Source organism: Prunus avium, chromosome 6 (assembly GCF_965620075.1).
Source record: "Prunus avium chromosome 6, drPruAviu1.hap1.1, whole genome shotgun sequence".
Classification (NCBI taxonomy): Eukaryota; Viridiplantae; Streptophyta; class Magnoliopsida; order Rosales; family Rosaceae; genus Prunus; species Prunus avium.
The window spans coordinates 6,041,006-6,063,105 of record NC_142289.1 but is presented as its reverse complement, the minus strand read 5'-3'; the positions used below and the strand labels follow the sequence as shown (position 1 = coordinate 6,063,105).

Below are 22,100 nucleotides of genomic sequence, written 5' to 3'. Positions count from 1 at the left end.
AAAAAAAAAAAAAAAACAATCAAAATCCCATGAACACAAATAAGCAAAAGTTAAGTAAAGCCTAAGCAATGTGTCATCATCACCATCATGAAAGTCAAAATCAGTTAACCACAAGGTGTGGTGCGGTTGGCAAACTGCCACCTCCAGTTAGCGAGCTACCTGGTGCCTCAATGGCAGGGGTTTGAAACCCGTTGGAAGCACTTTGTGGCCAGAGACAAGCCGAATTCTCACTTTTCGAGTGTGGGGAGACCTCGTGGTATTTACCAAAAAAAAGAAAGTCAAAATCAGTTTGTTCAATAAAAGGACAAACTCCACAACCCAAAAAATAATAAAGAAAGCCAAGAAGGACAATGGGCACACACAGAGGATTTCTTTTCTACACTGTTAATTAAGTCAAGCCTCAAACTTCCATTCTAAAACATTTCATGAACAACAGCAGCAAAAGCAAACCACTCAATTTCAACCTTCATACTTATTGTAGATCAAAACAAGCAAGTTGGGACATCAGAATTTGAACCGACAAGAGACTTTCTAAGTAATATGAATCTTTGACAGGAATGGCTGGGTGATGTAACAGAGAAGGAGAGAGAGGTGTGAAAATCAAGAGAAAGAGAGAGAGAGAAAAAAATAAGGGAGTAGATTTTTATGGGCGTTAAGGGTGATTAGGGCTAATGAGTTTTATATGGGGGATTACAAGGCGAGCGAAACAAGGAAAATAAGTCCGGTTCCTGCTCCTACACAGCAGTTCAAGAGCCACGAAATTTTATAGAATAATAGTCATATATGAATATGATTTTTAGTACTACCTGTTTACGCAGTATTTATGTGACAAGGATTTTATTTGTTTGTTTGTTTTCCTTTTGGAAATAGGGTATGCCGGTATGCTAACATCGATGTGCTCACGTGGATGAATGGTAGCCGTTGATCTATATAAAACCACACCAGTCAATGACTCACGTGCGGACAACTGTGATTAGCATTGAGACCCCTTAAACTGCTTATTGATGGGAGAAAAAAAAAGTCAAATGATCAGCAAGGGATGGCAATTAAATCACCATGCTGCCTTTGGAACATTTGGCAGAGAAGGAAAATTTTTGGCTGCCCACAACTGTCAAGAAGCAAAATCTTATGAATGAGGCTGGAACTTGGTAGGTAAAGATGCTTCGATAATTTTCCTTGCAAGACTCAAAGTGCGGTTGTGGTTGTGAACGGCTAACTTTCCATATGTGATTATGAGTCTTTGTGGTGGTACGGAAATAGATTGATATGATTTCATTGGGAAATTTTTTTCTAGTCTGAGAAAATTTTATAATGACATTGTGTAATTATTTCATGCTTTGTGGTAATACCTACGTCACAACTTTTCTACAGATTCGTGCAAGTCTCATCTTGCAAAGGCAATCTTTATTTATTGCACCTTATGTGGGATTTTGATATTTCTAAACCATTAAATATAAGAACATAGGTGATACATCTTAATTTTAAAAAGTTAATTTCTAAAAAATAATGAGAGAATTTAATGGGCCTAACATAAAAAATACCTGAATTTAATTTGTAATCCCAGAAGTTTAGCAGAAATAAATCTTAAAATTATTGACATTTTAGGTTAACTTCGTACCTGGACTCTTTACTGGAACTATTATATATTGAAAGTCTCATTTTCTTAGCTAAAGTGGAAACAAAGAAATCCACTTGACAGCACAATCCTACTCTAATTGAAATCGAACGGTAAAGATTTTCTAGTCATGTGAAAGCAACTGGTGAAAGACGTACATGCCCTCTACAGCTTTCCTTTGTTCACAAATTTTCTTAAATTGAAGACGTGCAACGCAATATTTGACGGTAACATCACGTAGCATAATGATAGTGGTACCATAAGAAAAATGAAATAATTAGAAAAACTCAATGGTACTTTATAAGAAAAATGGAAGATCGCTATCAAAATGGATCCTTGTTAGATAAACTGCTCAATGATTGGGCACCACTGCCCTCTTGTAAGTGTACCATCTAGCAACCAAAAGATAGAACCCTATATTCATCACACTCAAGCAAGCCAAAAGCCAGAAAAAGTAGTGAAGGTGACCATAATTCAAGTTATCTGGTATCCAGCCAGCCTTGCCATCTCTGGTGCTCACATCAGTCACAATATTGACAAGCATGGTGCTCAAATAGCTGCCCAAAGCAGCAGTTGTGAGAGAAAGAGCAGAGCACAAGCTCCTCATGGCATCAGGAGCCTGCTCATAAAAAAACTCCAATTGCCCAATGAAGGTGAAAACTTCAGCACACCCAATGATAAAATACTGTGGAACCTGCCAAAAAATGGACATGGGCATGTGCTTGAGGTCATAATAATTGTGCTTTCTCACTACATTTAGTCTCACAAGCTCCAAAGTTCCTGCAGCCAACATGGCAAAAATGGAGATCACAAGCCCAATTGCTATTCTCTGGAGTTGGGTGAAGCCATTGTTTCTTTTTGTGAATCTTCTCACAAATGGGACTATCAAACGGTCATAAACAGGAACCCAGAAGATGACACTGATTGTATCAAAGAGGGAGAGTGAGGCAGATGGGATTTCAAAGGATTTGTTGACATGGAGGTCCATTGTGTTGCCTTGGAGCACAAACAATGTCCCCATTTGACTGTAGACTGCTGAGAAGATTATGCCAGTTGCCCATATGGGAAGCAACCTTACAAGGGACTTGAGCTCCTCAACTTGGGTCACAGTGCAGAGTCTCCATGCCATCACTGAGCCTTTGATTTTATCTGATGGAGTCTCGACCGCCGCCTTATCCAAGAAACTACAAAAGTTATTAGCAACATAAGTTTGACAAGAGAACATTTTTTTCTATACCACTCCATTTTTATCCACTTACACTCCTTTTTTAGTTATAAAATGGAGTGTAAGTGGAAAAAATTGGAGTGGGGAAATCACCACTCTTGTTTTATTACTTGGAAAGTTAGCTTTCAAAAGTAACAAAGTCATGATTCTTTGTTACAAACTTACAATTTACCTTAACTCTTCTGTATGATCAAGCTTTCGGCTTCCTTTGACGACAGAATCCTCATCAGCAGTTTCATACAACAGAGACTTGTTACCGGGAACTTTTACCCTGAATTTCCTGAAGGATGCAACAAGCACTTGACAAATGCGAGTCAGGGGACTCCCACCAGGCCTCTGGTTTCGATACAACCGGGTACCCGAAAAGAAGCTCACAACAGCAAGTGCCATGGCCACAGCTGGGATGCCAAAGCCCCAACTCCATCCAACGTTTGTTTGTATCCACACAAGCACAGAGGAAGCCACAAGGGCACCAATGTTGATTGAGAAATAGAACCAGTTGAAGAAGGATCCCTTGTTCTTTTTCTCAGCCTCATCCGAGTCATCAAATTGGTCTGCCCCAAATGATGAGACACAAGGCTTTATGCCTCCAGTTCCAAGTGCTATGAGGTAAAGCCCCATAAAAAACACCCCTGCTTGTAACCCTGTTGGATGACACACATTGTTTGTGTCACAGGGAGGTTTTAGTCCTTGGACTGATGCAGATAAGGTCAACAATGTCATTCCCTGAAACAAATTATGGATTTTTCATTTCATATGGACAATGGGTTTTTGATTTATGGACCAACAAGAATTTTAGTGTATAGTTTTTACAGAAATTGACTTACAAAAACATAGATGATGGAGAAGGCAGCAATTGCCCAGTATCTTCCTAAGTATGCATCAGCTAGAAATGCTCCAAGCAATGGGGTCACATAGCAAGTGCCTGACCAATTTGTGACATTATTGACAGCAACCACATTCCTCTGGTTCAGTTGAAACTTGAGGTAATTAACAAGATTTGTGTTGATCCCATAGTAAGCCAATCTTTCACAGCATTCATTTCCTGTTCATCAAAAGCCAAAGTTTGTAATTAAGCATTTGTTATTCATCATAATTCAAACAAAAATATTAATTAAGGGATTTTAATTACCTAGAATATAAGGGCAAGCTTTCCATGTTCCTGTGTTCTTCTTGATTGCAGGCCTGTTTTGGTAATCTGTTGTTCCATCCTTGGTATGAATATCTTCTTCTTCCATTAATAATCTGTCTCTCACTCATATGAAGTTTTTCTCTCTCGTGTGCCTCACTTTTATTTTAGTGAGAGAAAGCTCGAGCTCAAGGAGTTCTTCTATATGCTCTACAGCAAGCAGTTTTATATGAATTCATGGTGCACTGCATATTGACGACATATGGCACGCAATTCAAACGGACCCTTGAAAAGCTTTCTTGATTCAATGTAACCTATAAATGTAGTGCACTTGTGTCGTTTTCAGCTGTGGAGGTGACATTTAGGTATGATCAGATGACCCTATCTGCAGCAGCAGCGTTTCATAAAATGGTAGGCACATTCAAGTTCAGTTTTCCTGGCACACTTTCTAAGACATACAACTTGACAGAATTACCACATAGTGTATATAATTATGTGTATGTCTCTCTCATCATGTAATTAATAACAGATGTAGCATTTGGCATGTGCAACATGAACGATTGCATAGGGCCCCTAATATTATTTTATTATATAATTATATACTTGTTTTAACTTAAAGGTTAACCATTGAATTTTACTGGAATTTCAATTATCTCTCTCTCTCTCCCTCTCTCTCTCTCTCTCTCTCTCTCCCTCCCTCTTCCAATCCAAATCATTTCTTGTAGTCCTACTCTCTAAATCTCTTCAACCTTTTTGCTCCCTCTATCTCAATCATAATTGATGATAATTAGTAATTTAATGAATCATGGGATTTTGGTTTTATGTTCCCATTGAATTATTGGTTTGATAATTCTTTATAATAGTGAAAAATCATATGGCGATGAGTTTTTAGTTCTAAATTTACTATCAATATATGTGGGTTTTTTAGTTGTATTGTTTCTGTTGTGCACAGGGCCCCTAAAATCTCAGAGCTACCTCGACTACTAATAATGTGACGTGAGATACAAACACTCACCAGTTGTATATAATTGTGTGTATGGGATTACATCCCTAAAACTTGTTTAGGGCATGGATGGGATTACATCCAGGGCCGATTGATTAACTTAAATGCAAAAGGCCCAACCCAATATGTTCGTGATGACCTTGACTGAATCTTGATCTTGATGTTAGTGAGTTAGCATTTGGTTGGGCCGTCTTTGGTTAAAAGATTTGCCTACGCTTTCTGGCCCAACATTACAGCTTCCTGACCTCAGAAGTTTCCAACTATGAAAATTTTGCTTCAACATATTCAGATGAAGTCGTGTTTTCAATGAAAGATGCATTCATTGTCGTCCTTACTTGATCTAGATGTCCCGTACTTAATTATGAGATTAGATATCAATTCATACTACCTATTACTTAATGGCGGTGATTAAATTAATGTTACTCAACAATTAATAATCACTCGTATAGCACTCATTACCAAGCAAAAAAGTTGGCACCTTTTTATTTTTAGCTTCTTGTTATTGGGCTCATGAAAGTGAAAAAAATTCAACCATCGTATCTAGAAGACACTGATAACTTCAAACAATGAAGACTAACTACGTTTTCCTCTGTCTTTTTTTATGTCAATGAAAAACGTTTTTCTCGTTAATTTAGGGCAGTTTGTAGTCGATTTCTACGTACTTTGACCTTTTCGGTCGTTTCTTTGATGATTTTAGGGCCTATGACAATTTGATCTATTCAAGTTCATGGATTTTAATCGTATACAATACGTATCAATACTATTGCATCAAGTAGAAGTGCCTAATCATGATGAAGACTTAACTTCCTACCAAATTGACCATCATAACCACACACCTACTTTTAATTTGTCATATACGCATAATAATGTACTCAAAGTGTATATATACTGGGAGAGTGTGGTGTTAAAGTTGGAGAAAAGAAAGAAGAAGAAGAAGAAGAAGAGGACGTTGATGAAGAAACAAACAAAGAAGAGAGAAGTTGATGAAGACACACTGAGTTTACCCACCGTTTGTTTACTTAATTAGTCTTGGCTTTCAAACAAACCATGATTTCCATGCTGTTGGTGCTTCCAGCTGATATATGACCTGAAAGCCATTTCTCAACCATTAACTAATTTGTTTGTAGTCTAAGCATCCCACGTAGACAGTATGTATGTATTTACACTTCCCTCTATACGTATTTCTCAACCAACCACACAGTGCATGTATTTTGGCTTTCCGCTACTTCATCATATACGAAATTACGTACACATTTAATATATATTGTGTTAAAAATAAGTAAAACTTTGGATGTAAGTAAGATGAAATACGTATACTCAATTGGCACTTCTAGAAGCACTGCAGATTTTGAACTTAGAGAGTATGAAAAACCAATTCTGGTAATAAAATATTCTAGCTAGCTTCATATATGAATATGTCATCAAACTTATAAAATTTTTGACATGAACCACTTTGCTTCCATATGTTGTTGAAATTATGACTAGAATGAACTGAAACAAATCTAAATAATATTAATATAAGTAGGTCATGGCCTACCAGCTGCTGGGTTGACCCAAAAGCCACTGTAGTCAGTAGATAAACATCCTATTAATTATACACTAAGTCAGGGGGGCATAATTAACTTGTCTCAAACAAACAAACTCCATAAACAAAAAGGTTAATTATGAGATCAAATGTCATTTAATGAGCTTATTATTATAATCCGCATTTTCCAGAAATTGCCAAGAAATATCAGCTGGCGTGGTCAATTGAAAAACTTTATGTGACATGTAAGATAACACAGGGAAGAACCTCGGTTAGCTTAAGAAATCTTGTTTTTAAAGAGTTCCATCGTCCACCTACCAAGGAAAAACGACATGGCAGCAATGCCTCTCGTCACCCTTTATAAGTTTACGCTGGCCAGTCATGACCATGAACAACAACAACAACAACAATACCAAGACAAACAATTAAGAACAGAGAGATCTTTCAGTAGTGTTACTATTGCAGAGAGAAACACACAGAGAGAGAGAGAGAGAGAGAGAGAGAGAGAGAGAGAGAGCAGTGATAAATGGAGTCGTGGGTTCGATTTCTCGTGCTTTTTCTGGCGTGCCTTCTTCCGGGTTTGGTTGAGAGCAGAATCCGACACTACAAGTTTAATGTAAGTACTTTAACCACATTGTTCTTGCTACGTACATAATTTTTTGTTGCATTGTTCTTGCTATCTGGTTTTTGTTACATTGTTCTTGCTGTGTATAGTTTTTGTTATGGCCTTTGTGACATTCAAAGTTGGCAAAAAACAATGGCTGTCCAAGACATGGGAAGAGATGATTAATCGAATTGATTCAACTTAATCAAGAACTTATCTGATACTGAATTTGATCAAAACTGGTCCTTGTAGATAATTAAATCGTATCTCAGAGTCAGACATGGATTTCTTAGACTAAAAGATAACTGACAGGGAGGTGTATCCAATTTAAAAATGAAAAGTACGTGGATGGTACAACCTCAAAACCTAAAAGTTACACCTTCGATCATTTTGCTGCCAAATGACATTGCATTGCTAATTTCTCACAACAACATTACAACATGCGCATTTTATAATTGATTAACATGCTCAGTTAGTCCTAACAAGAGTAATTTTTAACTTTGGTTTTGCCCCTTTGTCCCTTTTGGTGACGTGCTTAGGTGGTCTTGAAAAATACTACCAGACTATGCTCCACCAAGCCAATCGTAACCATTAACGGTCGGTTCCCGGGGCCAACCCTCTATGCCAGGGAAGACGACACGGTACTCGTCAAAGTTACCAACCATGTCAAGTATAATGTTTCCGTTCACTGGTGAGAATTTAGAAACCAATTTAATTATATACCACTTCATGACTAATCATCAATCTATAAGTCACATTAAATTCAATGTACATAATAATAATAATCTCAATTACCAAATTAAATTTTGGACCGGCAGGCATGGTGTCCGGCAACTGCAAACCGGTTGGGCAGATGGTCCAGCATACATCACACAGTGCCCAATTCCCCCAGGCCAAAGCTATGTGTACAACTTCACCATCACAGGGCAAAGAGGCACACTTCTTTGGCATGCACATATTCTCTGGCTGAGGGCCACAGTCCATGGTGCCCTTGTAATTTTGCCCAAGCGTGGTGTGCCTTATCCATTCCCAGCACCCCACAAGGAAGTAAATGTCATATTAGGTGAGACTTAATCTCTCTGTTTTTTTTCTTCTTCTAATAACAACATAATTGCAGGTGAATGTTTGATTTTATATAATTTAATTAAACAATATGCACATTGCAGCTGAATGGTGGAAATCAGATACTGAATCAGTGATCAATCAAGCCATGAGTTCTGGTTTAGCACCAAATGTCTCGGATGCTCACACCATTAACGGCCATCCAGGCCCCGTTGCAAATTGTTCTTCCCAAGGTACGCACACATGAATAAAAAATAACATACAGACTGTCTCACGAGAGAACATTTCTAAGATATCCTAATGCAGGCGGCTTTACATTACCTGTGGAAAGCGGCAAGACCTACCTGCTACGAATCATCAATGCTGCGCTCAATGAGGAGCTCTTCTTCAAAATTGCGGGACACAAATTGACCATAGTGGAAGTAGATGCTACCTATGTGAAACCATTCAAGACAGACACCATTGTGATTGCCCCAGGGCAAACCACCAATGCCCTCATCACGGCGAATCAAAAGTCCGGCAAGTACTTGGTTGCAGCCTCACCATTCATGGACTCTCCCATTGCTGTCGACAACCTCACTGCCACTGCAACTCTGCATTATTCAGGCACACTTGCAACCACATCCACAACTCTCACCAACCCACCTCCCCAAAACGCAACCCAAGTTGCTAACAATTTTATCAACTCCCTCAAAAGCTTAAATTCCAAGAAATTTCCAGCCAAAGTCCCATTGAAAATTGACCACAACCTCTTGTTCACAGTTGGGCTCGGGATCAACCCGTGCCCTACTTGCAAAGCAGGTAATGGGAGCAGAGTTGTGGCAAGTGTCAACAATGTCACATTTGTTATGCCAACAACTGCTCTTCTTCAAGCTCATGTTTTCAACATCAGTGGGGTTTTTACTACCGATTTTCCCGGAAACCCGCCAAATACCTTCAACTTTTCTGGGGGTCCACCTGCAAATGCGAGCATGGCAACCACAAATGGGACAAAGCTTTATAGGCTGGCTTATAACTCGACTGTTCAACTTGTTTTGCAAGACACTGGGACTATAGCCCCTGAGAACCACCCTGTCCATTTACATGGATACAATTTCTATTCTGTGGGCAGGGGAGTGGGGAATTACAATCCCAAGAAGGATCCTAAGAAGTTTAATCTTGTTGATCCTGTTGAAAGGAACACAGTTGGAGTGCCATCCGGCGGATGGGCAGCTATCCGATTTCAAGCAGATAATCCAGGTAAAATATGTACATATTATGAGAGGAATGTCACATAGTACAGATTGATATAGAAATTCCTTTATCATTATAGGTAATTGAGATTTGGTGCTAGTTTAATTCACTTATAACCTTTTTTTCCCCCAAATTTGTTTGCAATTTTCAGGGGTGTGGTTCTTGCATTGCCATCTTGAAGTGCACACGACATGGGGGCTCAAGATGGCATTCCTGGTGGACAATGGGAAAGGACCGAATGAATCAGTTCTACCACCTCCGAGCGATCTCCCAAAATGTTAATGTAGCCAAAAGGGGCCTCTAGTCTTGCAAGTAGAGAGAACTAACAAAAAAGGAGACGCGCGGAATCAAAGGCACATGATCAAGAAGAAGAAGAAAGAGCGGATGAATAAACAAACAAATTTATATATATATATATTTCTAGATTCAAACTTATTTCTTGAGTGACTGAAAAAATTTCCTCGAGCAAAGTTTGAGTTAATTTTTGGTTGTTGAAGTGAAGCATACCACATTTTTTTTTAAAGAATTAATATATGTATTGGATCTTGGATGTGCAAGTCTTTGTTTATCTATTATAAAGTTTGTGAAATGGATTTTTAAATTTCTTTTTCATGTGACCTCTATTTGCACATTTGACACTGAAAAACATCATATTCTGTCAATGAGGTATAACTCAGTTAGTTGAGCCCTTCCACCTCAACCCATATGAACAGAGGTTCGAAATCCCAGTCGCTTGTGCAGCTCCTCTTCTTCATTTATTTATAGGGAGACCACAAACTTATGAGTAAATGACATGGGCCATTAAAGTTGGTAGAGGCCCATTAGCACAAGATATGATTTTATGTCATGGGCTCTCACAAGGGCATTATTTTCCCATTAGCACAAAATACTGAATCTTAAACAGGTGTATTGTGTACCGTGGAAATCCTAACAAACCTTAAAAAGAGAGAATTAGGGGCACTAAATGACAGGTTTACATAGAATTAGCTCTATTTGGAATATTGGGGAAGGTTCTATACAAAATGTTTCTAAGGGTAAACCTCTAGCGCTAACCCTTTTGTATAAAAATAATCCTAACTTTTTCTGTAACTTTCACTTTTGTTTTTCCTTTGTCAGTAGTGCAACAATCAATTATTTTGGCCACCTTTCTTGTTATCCCCTTTTCATTCTACTTTATGCATTTGGAAAACATAAACTTTATATTCAATGAGATATTTGTATTTGAGTTGTATTAGTCGGAGATAATTTAAATAAGTTCATTCTGTCGTTTGTGATTGAGAGGGTAGACTACTCAATTAGTCCGACGACTGAACCTTTATGTGTAGAAAAGCTCGCCTAATCCCTTATGACATAACCCAATTTTTGTACTTGATTCTCCTTTTTTTATAAATAAAACAATAAAACAATAAAACAACTTCAAGAGCAAACTTCAATTTCTTCATTTATTGTTCCTAATAGATTGGTTTTTATGATGATTTAATATTGGTCATACTTTTAGGGATAATTTATGTGTTTTTTTTTGTAATTAAAAAAAACAAATATTTCCAATATATTATTGGTTCCCTATTTGACTTTACTTGTAATTTGAAACTTATCCTAACTTGATTAAGATTAAGATTAATTAGGAGATGAAAATGACCAAGACAAGTACACATGTGACGCCTAACATGTACCATAAAATAAATATTTTTCTAATAATATCACAAAACAATTATATATGCAAGAGTGCACTTTACCGACAGTTATTCACGACTTTGAACAGTTAAATTAATGATTAATTTTTCATGAACTCGTGTGGGGTACGATTGTCATTAGCAACCAAATTGAATTTGTCATACCATCATACTATCTATCTGGGATATTTTAGAAAAAATGGAGATATGCGAAATTACGAAAAGGCCCACATGCCCATTCTGTCACCAATCAGCGAATCACAGGCTGTCCATTTCAAAGTCTCTCTACGTGTTGTTGGGGTTCTCTGTTTCTCTCTCTCTACGCGCTGCGCCCACAAAGCCCATACCAACCAATCACAACTCTACAACTTTGACCTCTCTTTTTCACTCTCTTCCCTCTACTTGTTCCTGTTCCATAGATCCCCTGTCTCTCAATCAAAGCCTTCTCTCTCTCTCTCTCTCTCTCTCTGTATTATTATTCACTGCCTATAGCCTACAAACCTAAAAATCCCATTTAAAGAAAGAAAAGAAATTTCCTACTCTCTTCTTCAGCTCACCTCTGCAAAAGCACTCTCCTTTATCAAGTTTCCTTACTTGGGTCTTGTTTTCCTTTTGGGTTTTCATTATAATCTTCTCAAGTTTTCTTCTGCGTACTTAAATTTCACTCTCCAAGCTCTAAGCTTTCCTGAAAACTTGATCTGGGTTTTGCTTCTTTTTTTTTGTGCCTTTGAATCTGGTGTGGAGGTCTAGGGTTTATCTTTGACAATCCAAGATCTAATATTTTCATATTGCTTATCGAATTTCCCCCCTTGGGTTTTGGAAAGGTTGGGCCTTTTTCAGATTCCTCAACATGTGCTTGTGTTAAAACCCCACTGAGATTCCTTTTCAAATGCTACTCCTTGATTAATGCTTCTTTGGTCATAAAGACCTTCACTTCTCTGCATTTCCTATCTGGGTTTTCTCTCTCTTTGAGCTTTCAAAGAGAGAGAGAGAGAGAGAGAGAGAGAGACAAACAGGCTCATTGTTTTACTTATCCTTGGCTTGCTTGCTATGTGATTCAGTTTCCCAGTTTGACAAACTATATAAAAAACCATGTACAGAGGAATTGGAATTCTATCTCCAACCTCGTATCTTGAGAACTCAAATTGGTTGTTTCAAGAGAGCAATGGAACCGAGTGGACTGCAGAAGAGAACAAGCAATTTGAAAATGCTCTTGCTCTTTATGATAAGGATACTCCTGATCGATGGTTCAAGGTGGCAGCTAGGATCCCTGGAAAGACTGTAGGCGACGTGATCAAACAGTACAAGGAATTGGAAGAGGATGTTAGTGATATTGAAGCTGGGCTTATCCCAATCCCTGGTTACACCAGTAACTCTTTCACATTGGAGTGGGTTAACAATCAAGGATTTGATGGGTTGAAACAATTTTACGGTGTTGGTGGAAAGAGAGGCACCTCGACCCGGCCTGCTGATCAGGAAAGGAAGAAAGGGGTGCCATGGACAGAAGAAGAACACAGGTACTTACATGCCTATTGAATATATCATATATACTACTCATTTGTCCTTGTATTTAATCTGCCAATGGTGAGTGTCAGTGAGGAGAGACATGTTTTGAGAGCAAGTTCTTGAAACCCTTTAAAAGTCTGGAACATGAATTTTTCCTAGAATTGAACCTGTTCATGGCTATGGTAAAGTTGAAATTTTAGCTGGAGAAATGTTAGGTGGAGAACCTGAAATTATTGTGCATAGTTTTGAGAGCTAAAGTCTGCTAGATCTGGTGAATTAGGTATAGTTCGTACAATTTAATATACAGATGAACAGTTTATAACTGGCTTAATAATTGGTTTACTATAAAGTGTTTTTGGCTTGCGTCCTAGTGTCTTCTTGCAGCTTTTGATGTGGTGTTCTTTGATAATTGTACCACAGGCAGTTTCTGATGGGTCTTAAAAAGTATGGTAAAGGTGACTGGAGAAACATCTCTCGCAATTTTGTGACCACAAGGACGCCTACTCAGGTAGCCAGTCATGCTCAAAAATACTTTATCAGGCAACTTACAGGAGGAAAGGACAAGAGAAGATCCAGCATCCATGATATCACAACCGTCAATCTCCAAGATAACAAACCTCCCTCACCAGACAGCAAAAGCCCTCCATCATCAGACCATTCTTCCACTGTGGTGCAGTCACAGCAGCATCAAAAGGTGACTGGCATGAGTGAACAACAATTTGACTGGAAATCGCCGAATGAGGGGCAGCCTATGGTTTTCAATTCAGCAAATGGGAGCACCTTCATGGGACCATTTTGTGGGATTTCTTCATATGTACCTAAGCTTGAGGAGCAAAACTTTCTCAGTGGCAATCTTCATGGATCTCAATTGGGACATTACAATGCGCGTTTTCAGATGCAATCGATGCGATACCAGTGAACCTGTGCATGGAGGGTGCTAGAGCTATAAAAATGCCAGACTTTATTGCTCTCCCTCCACGGTACATCAAGGTTTTTATGTGGTGAAAAAGTTGATGATGAGGACATTGAGTTAGTCCCCTAGTTTTAGACTCTACAGAGAGATCAGTTAGTTCATCTTGTGATTTACTATTCAAATTCTGAAAGTCCGAAAGAAGGGAAGCTTATTTACATGAAAGCTTGAGCTTTGTCACTTGTGATTCTGGTTGTGTGCTTGGGGATTTTGAGAATAGTCAGAAATGAGAGAGTAATTTTGAGATTGAGTTTGCATGTCTTACAAATATTCTATTGCAAGTAATTTTCTGCAAAAAAAGTGACTTGAAGGTACATACAAATAAATGAAAACCGTCCTTCTTACTTGCATGAAGTAAGCCATGCAGCTTCCAAAATTCACACAGTAGGTGGGTTACAGGCATCAGTGAAAGAAATAAATTTGAGAGGGAATCTATTTTAACGGTTGAGATATGTCTTAGGATATCAAGTCCTCGATTTACTTTAAGAAGATATTTATGAACAGTGCAGAATAAACTGTAGCTTTTGAATCAAAAAACCCAAAAGTCTGTCTGTGGCATGGTTTCAACGCACAGAATTATGCATGCTTTGCTTTACAGGCCATGTCATCAGATGCCTCGGTCCACTGCATTTCTGCAAATGACAAAGTTTAATTGGATCTGTTTAACCCTGACTCTTTTTATGCAAACTAGGATTAATATATGCCTCTGACTGCACCTTGATTGATTACATTTGACAATCGAATCTTGACTCTAAGCTAAGACCAAGAGCCACTAATTTGGGCATCTCATGCTTCATTCTACCCTCTTTTCACTTTGTTCTCTTCTTGAGGATGACTCTTCTTTTTGTACTCATATTTAGCATTATATTCTTTTGGTCACATTGGATTCAATTTAGCCCTTAATTTATCTCAACCCTAACTCATTTTTCTCACCCTGATTCACCACTTCAACTAACTCAAAACTTTATATTTAAAGTTACATTCAAAAGTAGAAAGCGACGGATTATCAGTGGTTCATGTATTATGAGACCCGCATGCATCAACGATTCACAATTCTCCACACGCGTGCAACACGGTAGCATAAGTTTCGAATTAATTCTACTTTATAAAGAAAATAGCCGTACACCAAAGAATAAAATATCCGTACAACATCCTCCCTCCCTTCCTCCAAAAGAAAGGCAATTGTCAGTGGTATTGGTATCTGCAGAGAGTTGGATTTCCTTGACTGCTTAATGTAATAAGCAGAGGGAATCATGGTTTAATGATTCGTAATTGTACTAGCCAGATAAAGAAAGTTCAAAAAGGCTACTACTATTTTGTTCTTCCAACCCCATCCTCTCCTCTCCTCTCCCAAAGACCCCTATGCAAAATTTATGGGACATCCAAGCTTATTATTAGCTACCATTTGTATTAACTAATCACTCTTTATGTCAAAGGCGCATTATATAATTTTTTGTTTGCACCTCAAAATGGGCTTTGGATTCTCTGAGAAAATAACGTCTTGACTTTTATTGTGTGAAAGCACTTTCATTACGAAAGGTATCTTCTTGCAAGTCAAATGCAATGTGGAGAGAATGATCTTGACCATATATCAACTCTTCGGTGGTTTAGTTAAATGTGGTTATATTTCAGGTCCTTATGAGTAAATGTACTTGACCTCCAAACGTCAAAACTTGATAGTTCGGAAAAAATTGAGTTGAGTATATGATTGAATAAAGGGAGATTCGAACTTGAAATTTCCTAAATACATTGTTCACTATGGATGAGGAATCATCCCACCCAAGATCTTGTGCATATGTAGTTTACCCAAGCAGACACTACATGTGTGGAACTCTCTTAATCATTATAAAATGTAGGACTTACCACCAACTTTGAACTTGACAAATAAGATCAAGTAATTTTTTCAGGGCATTATTGTCTGTAACACGTATCATCTTCGAATTGGAAGTTCAAAATTTACCCCCGCAAAGTTACCTAGTATCGAAAATCTCAGACAGTTACATGTACAATCTCATCTTGTAATATTGCAGTTAAAATTGGAGGAGGACGGTACATATTCCTATTCTTGTTCATAAGTTGGGCCCTTTGTTGAGTTGCTTGCTGTTGCTAATTGCTGGCACTAACATTATTGTTGCTTTTTTGCAAGCTTCATTTCATGAAAAGCCTAGTGCTCACCACCCTATTGCTTGGACACATTATTTTGGTCCCACCCACTAGACAAATACTTCGAGGCAACATGACCAATGTGAAGAATCCTACCAAAAAAGGAGAAGAAAAAAAACACTTGAGCTATTAAATGACAAAATTACCCAACTTTCTTTTTTAAAAGAAGCAACTTTTTCTGCAAGTTGCATCGGAAAAGCACTTTGGCCACCTTTATTCTAATTTTGATTATATAACTTTTGTGTTGATTTATGACCACATACCTTATAGTCCCTCACAACACAAACTTTTTGGCTTTCTTGTGTTCCTTCAATGTTTATGCAAAAGTATTCTGATTCTTCTCTTGAGTGGTTTCAAACTTTCAATTGACTATTGACATGCCTCCGCTCAGCCATGTGTAAATTAAAATTTGGTTACCCACATGGCCCCTAGTGATAAAACAATGAGTGCACATGAGACTGAACTGTAAACTCGTCTATTCTTATTAGCTGGTGATTGCACGTATGCAGAATTTAAAAATTATGAATAAAATAAAAATTTGGTCACATAGTTTGGAAACTACTGCATTCATGAAAAAGGAAAGAAAGGTCAGTGAGTAGTTGGTGGAGTTATTTATTAATTTCCCATGGTGCATCATTGTGGTTGTAAGTTAATGAATGTCACCAGAAAATAACTGAAAGGAGGAAGAAAGTGGAAGAGATTTCATGTTTTTATAACCAATGATCATATTATAAACATAATTAAGCTGCGCATTTTGCATATCCAAACAAACGAAACATGTTTTTAAAATACTTTTTAACAGATTAAACTAATTTTCAAATTGAAAAGTGGTTGTTGGTAGGCCTGGAAAATGGGCCGGGCCGGGCCAGCCCGGCCCTAAGAAGTGTGAGCCCAAGCCCTATCTTTCACGGGCTTTTTTGGCCCTAGACAACTATCGGGCCGGGCCGGGCCAGCCCACTATGAAATATGCAAAGCCCAGGCCCTACCCACGGGCCAAACTATTTCGGGCTTTCAAGACGGGCCTATATGGCCCTTGTCTATATATATAACATTATTAAGACACAATTCCAATCCGAAAACAATAATAAATCTTCAAATCAATATAATATTTAGAGACTATGAATGCCAAGGCATTTATCAAAAATCTCAACTAAGATTTATGCTAAAATCCAATAATCCAAATGAGGATTTCGGCAATCTAGCAAGAACTTCAAATGGAAGGCCCATATACAAATGACTGACCCTGCCAAGCTATTTATAAAGGAAAAAATAATTGTGTTGATGTGTGAAGTCGATGTGGGACAGAAATAGACACCCACCCCCACTTACTCTTTCTTTTTCTTCCTTCCCAGCCTCCTCCACTTTATCTTTCTTCCTTTCAAGAGCGGGAAGAAGGAGACGAAGGAAGAGAAGAGAGCGATGGAAAAAAATAGAAAAAAGAGAGAGATATGGAAGATGACGCAAAAGAGGGAGAAGAGAAAAAATTGCAAAGACTAACAGAGGAAGAAGGAGGAAAAATAGAAAGAGAGAGGGAGAGAAGAATAAGGAAAAAAGAAATAAAAGAGAGAGGGAGAGATGGAAAGTAACGGAAGGAAGAAGAAGGGAAAAAAATAAAAAATGAAGGTGTTGGGAGGAGAGAGAGATATGAGACAAAGCATGCTCTTAAAAAATGAAGGTGTTGGGGAGATATGAGACAAAGTAACGGGCCTTTTCAAACTATTAATATTATATATAATATAACTATATTAATAAAATAAAATAATTATAATCGGGCCGGGCCGGGCTTTTAAAGGGCTTAAAAATGAAGCCCAAGCCCTACTCATTAGACTTCGGGCCGGGCCAAGCCCGCCCATTACTTCGGGCCGGGTAAGCCCATGCATTAAAAAATAGGGCCGGGTTCGGGCCAGCCCATCGGGCCCGGGCTTTTTTTCCAGGCCTAGTTGTTGGGAAATTGCAAAACACACATACACACATACCAAAAAGTTGATTATATGAGGTAGGCAGGGTTGAGCTGCGTAGGCAATGTGAGGGTGCAATTCCTTGTCATGTCTTCCATTGCTTGGTTCAATTGAACTCCTTGATGCTTGGTAAAGGCTTTCTGTTCCAAATTCTCTTTTGCATGCCAAATTTGGTAGAGATCGAATAGGCAGCTGATGGGGAAATTTATTATAATTAATTTGCTGTCTATACCAAAAAGCAATTTAAAAAGAACAAGAGGAAATTGGTAAGCTTTTTTTCTGCACGCAGATGGGTTGTTTGTTAAACTTAAACCCTTGCATGTGAGAAATTATGAGTTTGAATAATATATCATGTCTAATTTGACCCAACTTCGAGTTTCAATTAATAAGTGAATTATCTGTACAGGAATCAAACTGATTTTTGATTATATATAAGAAGGAACTAGATTAGATGCATCATTAAATTTTGAGCTGACTTTGTATCAAGGTCAACTGTCAACCCCTTACATGTGATAAATTTTGACTTTGTATCAAAGAAATATATTTTAATTCCCATTTTTAAAATGAAAAACAAAGAATGAGAGTATAATTTCCTCAAACTTTGAGGTCCATTGATTTTTGAAATTCATAATTTCGTCAATTAAGATATCTTCTAATATTAACAAGAAATGAATCACTAAACCAAAAGCTAGTTCATAATCAATATTGTAAAACTATTTTTAGAAATGATGTAGTGTAGAAAAATCCTAGTTTGAAAACTTGACTTCGGTGTTTTGCTAATGGGGTCTAGCCTAGTTAAAAAGGGTCCTGACTTGCAGGGGAGTCGTCTTAGGTTTGAACCCTCCATGGTACATTGGTAGTGCGTGTGAAATGTCATTCCCCTTGTAGTTAAGACTATCGCTTGTATTTTTAAATAATAAAAAACTGGACTTTGATTTATAAAATTGAATGTTGAAATCCACTTGGGTTATTTTTCCATTCACTATTCCTGTGCTGCTCATAAATACGCCCAAGCACTAAAATAGAATTCTCATCTTGCCATCTTCCGAGTCCAGCCCATAGTTTCCGGGTCACCTTACCGTGACCTATTTTCCATAAGAAAGATAACACTCATTGCGTCCACCAAAACCCACTAAACGGGCTCAGCCTCGGACTCGGGCTTGGGCTCTCTTCATTTGCGTTTGGTTCTCGTGTGGTGGACCCAAAAAAGAAAAGAAAAAGGTTCTCTCATGTGTCACCAAACATGCGATACCTCTTTTTCGTCCCCCCAAAAAAAAAAAAACACATGCGATACCTCCTAGTATTGATCTGGCGCCTCTAATTTTGTTGATCATAATAATTTTACCGTACAACAAGTCGGTCAACGGATTGTGATGCTCCACGACATCTACAACATATGCTCTACAATTAACAGGAAGCACTGTAAAAACTTTTTGTTGCACAAATATATGTGAGAGATTTTTATGCATTGTGGATTTCACATGCATTTAACGTTTAGAAATCACTCACGCATAGCGGCATAGGGGCACACAGAACTGAGGAGACGTAACTTATGCAAAGATCAGAGTTCACTTAATGTGGTGCATGCACAGCAGGAGCAGCTAGCTAGAGGGTGCCACTGAATAGAAGAGGCAGGCTACAGCTATAAGCCTGTTAGGCATTCATGTCATTCGAGGACCAGGTCTTAAAGACTCTCAAGTCTTAGCCGCCTCCTTCCTCGTTGGTTCAGTCAGCACCACTCGCTTAATTTCCAGGCGCACTAAAACATTGACCAAATTTTAATTCTCCTAAAAATTCCATTCAGCGAGGAAAGCATGGAGAAACTCAACACCACCAACTTTGTCATATTCTATCAATGTTTCAATGTTTGATGAGGTGAATTGAAGCCCGATAAGACCAACTAGGACTTTATTCAATTCATGTGCAATAGTTTCAATAGTTTCGTTTCGTGAGTTGGATTATATGACTGAATAGAATTTATAATCTTAATTAAAATGATTGTTTATTTCTATTAGGGTACGTAGTAGGATCATAAATTCCACCAAAATATTGAAATTAAGTTGAATTGAATTATATGTAATCTTGCTGGACTATGTAATAGCATATTCGAATTAATGATGTATAGTACGTACGAAATACATAATTGAATTAGTATTATCGTGTTCAATTCAATGCTTAATTATTCAAACCAATCCCAGTCTCCATGTAATCACATTCTTCCATGACCTTGGTTTTTTCTTGTGACACATGTGGAATTTGTGTCTGGATATATAATGTAATGGATTGGCTCTGAGACTTGGTTTCAAACTAGTACATATATACAGTTGTCCGTGACTTCATTTTGCCCACACTATCCGATTACAGCCAAAATAGGCCTATGTGTTTGCCAGACTTGCTATGGCCCAGGGTTGTTTGTTTGCAAAGGGGAAAACCATAAACCAGAAAACATAAAACTAAAGCTGAAAACCATCATGTTGGTAGTTAGTTTTGCTAAGGATCGATTGTGTTGTGCATATAACAAGTAGAGAACTTCATGCATATAATGCTTTTGCCAACTGGTTCGACTGATGAGGGGGGTTGAAAACCGAACTGCCCATGTTGTCGTCTTTCTGAAATAGGGACATTGCATCTAAACGAATCATGGCAAAACCATACATGCCATCAAACCAAGCACACAGAGAAAGAGGGTGTGCTTGTTTGTGCCAGCTTGTCCCTCACCTAAGTTGTTGAAAGGGATGTTTGGTCAGCTTGTTACTGACCAAAAACCAATTATTTTTTGGGGTTGTTTTTTGGTGATGACCAAATCATTGAATTGTTCAAAACTTTTAATTATTTCACATTCTTGAGCCATTGAACCTAACAAGTTGTTGATGTAATATTAGCAAGTTCCAATTTAGATTACGATACTAGATTTCTGCGGTCTACAACATAAGTATATTTGTTTGATATGTCTTGCAAGAGAACATTATTCGATAAACTTTATTCCTTGAAATATCTTCTTAACTTGCATTGGCTAGCAAAAGCCTCAGAAATAAGTAGTTGATCCTCCGGATTATATTAATTTTTTTATTATTATTTATGATTATGTTCATGCACCAATGTGCAACTAATCATTGGGATTCTAATAGTTAAATTGTTATTACCAAATTATATGTTGGTAGGAACCAGGATGAGTGGGGAGTTAGCATCTTGTCAAAAGCACAATTAGAAAAACCTCATCATTCATTTCCCTTGTGGAAAAGTAGTTCATCTTTTTTCCTTTGGCTTTTGTCGTCTAGTGTTCAGTGATCTCCTACAGTAAGATAAAGAGGTTCATATCCTCTCTCACTCTCTGCGTCGAATTTGCTCTACAGGTCGATGAGAGGACCTGAAACGACTATATTCGGACAATCTTCTTTTTTTATGGTCTTTATATTTATATGCTCTCTTATCTCAACACCACTAATTTTACTAACTTTTCATGCGCCAAGTTTATTGATGAATTTTACTTCTACTTATCTAAGCATTTGTTCTGTAATATAATCATTAAATACGATAAAAATGATTTAGGGTTTGGAAGATATTCCAATAGTGCTGCTAATATAAAACTAATGCACCTAGAGCATTATCAGACGACTAACTAACTTATAATTTGGTGATACCCTCATTTTCTTTCGAAGATTTAAAGATGTTCCAAATTTGAAACTCACTATTCCTTATTGATTAATAAATAAAAACTAGTATCGGGGAAGGTGGGTAAAGGTTAACTACTAAAGAGGTTTTTTTATTTATAGAAATTTTGGGATTGCATTCATAATTCAGCCAATACAAAATAGCCACAAATGGTCATTACAATAAAAAAGTGATCTAGTATCAAAATTAAGACAATATAGGGCTCCTCCCATAACGATCACGCATGATCGAAGAAACTCTGGTATAGACATCCCAACTAAGAGTGCAAACTCAGAACAACCAAAAATAGATAAAGATTGAAAAAACCAAGCCATAACAATACAAACAAAACTCTCATAGAGAAGAGGTGGAAAGCTCTCACAAAGGAATGGTGAAAATCTCTCACAAAAGAAGATGTGAAAAATACTTAGAAAAGCCAAAGAGGAGAAGGGAGGAAGAACAATGACTTCCTTCCCCCTCAAAGTGAAAACGGGCTGTAGAGTGTTTTTTGAGAGAGAGGGGGCTAGAGTTTTCTTTGATACAGAGAACTTAAACATTACTGGGTCAACTACTAAGGGGACTAGTGGATAATTTTAACTTATTAAGTGTTGGGTGGGCCAAAAGAATAGGCTCTTTCCATGGTTAAGAAGACACACTTTCAAATTTCAACCCTAATCTACCTTCAGATTCATGAATATCATCAAGATATGATGCTGAATTCTGATCCCATGTCATGGAAAACAATTGAGTAGGACGGCCTGAATTGTTTTTGTCCTGGTTTGT

The 22,100-nt window shown here is 37.7% G+C and overlaps 3 protein-coding genes across 3 annotated transcripts; 2 read left to right on the top strand and 1 right to left on the bottom strand.

Annotated features, from left to right (window-relative positions):
- Positions 1-1,957: 1,957 nt before the first annotated feature.
- On the bottom strand, positions 1,958-4,129 carry LOC110757314 (protein NRT1/ PTR FAMILY 8.1-like). The gene is made up of 4 exons (XM_021958892.2): positions 3,973-4,129; positions 3,668-3,885; positions 3,013-3,566; positions 1,958-2,799 (listed from the first exon to the last, which is right to left on the bottom strand). The coding sequence occupies exons 1-4, from the start codon at positions 4,076-4,078 to the stop codon at positions 1,968-1,970; spliced, it is 1,710 nt and encodes a 569-aa protein (XP_021814584.1). The 5' UTR covers positions 4,079-4,129; the 3' UTR covers positions 1,958-1,967.
- Positions 4,130-6,889: 2,760 nt separating this feature from the next.
- IRX12 (Laccase/Diphenol oxidase family protein) lies at positions 6,890-10,008 on the top strand. Its single transcript, XM_021958888.2, has 6 exons — positions 6,890-7,113; positions 7,641-7,792; positions 7,920-8,164; positions 8,268-8,396; positions 8,470-9,402; positions 9,548-10,008. Exons 1-6 carry the CDS (start codon positions 7,024-7,026, stop codon positions 9,676-9,678), a joined length of 1,680 nt encoding a protein of 559 aa, XP_021814580.1. The 5' UTR covers positions 6,890-7,023; the 3' UTR covers positions 9,679-10,008.
- Positions 10,009-11,489: 1,481 nt separating this feature from the next.
- LOC110757318 (transcription factor DIVARICATA) lies at positions 11,490-13,795 on the top strand. The gene is made up of 2 exons (XM_021958896.2): positions 11,490-12,586; positions 12,996-13,795. The coding sequence occupies exons 1-2, from the start codon at positions 12,162-12,164 to the stop codon at positions 13,492-13,494; spliced, it is 924 nt and encodes a 307-aa protein (XP_021814588.1). The 5' UTR covers positions 11,490-12,161; the 3' UTR covers positions 13,495-13,795.
- The last annotated feature ends 8,305 nt before the right edge of the window (positions 13,796-22,100 follow it).

Bases quoted from the DNA above. Each gene is read 5' to 3' on its own strand.
- LOC110757314 (XM_021958892.2), bottom strand. From the start codon at position 4,078: ATGGAAGAAGAAGATATTCATACCAAGGATGGAACAACAGATTACCAA. The intron at 3,886-3,972 runs GTAATTAAAATC...TTTGATGAACAG, and splicing joins AGCTTGCCCTTATATTCTAG to GAAATGAATGCTGTGAAAGA. The intron at 3,567-3,667 runs GTAAGTCAATTT...AATTTGTTTCAG, and splicing joins TCTCCATCATCTATGTTTTT to GGAATGACATTGTTGACCTT.
- IRX12 (XM_021958888.2), top strand. From the start codon at position 7,024: ATGGAGTCGTGGGTTCGATTTCTCGTGCTTTTTCTGGCGTGCCTTCTT. The intron at 7,793-7,919 runs GTGAGAATTTAG...TTGGACCGGCAG, and splicing joins TATAATGTTTCCGTTCACTG to GCATGGTGTCCGGCAACTGC. The intron at 8,397-8,469 runs GTACGCACACAT...ATCCTAATGCAG, and splicing joins TGCAAATTGTTCTTCCCAAG to GCGGCTTTACATTACCTGTG.
- LOC110757318 (XM_021958896.2), top strand. From the start codon at position 12,162: ATGTACAGAGGAATTGGAATTCTATCTCCAACCTCGTATCTTGAGAAC. The intron at 12,587-12,995 runs GTACTTACATGC...ATTGTACCACAG, and splicing joins TGGACAGAAGAAGAACACAG to GCAGTTTCTGATGGGTCTTA.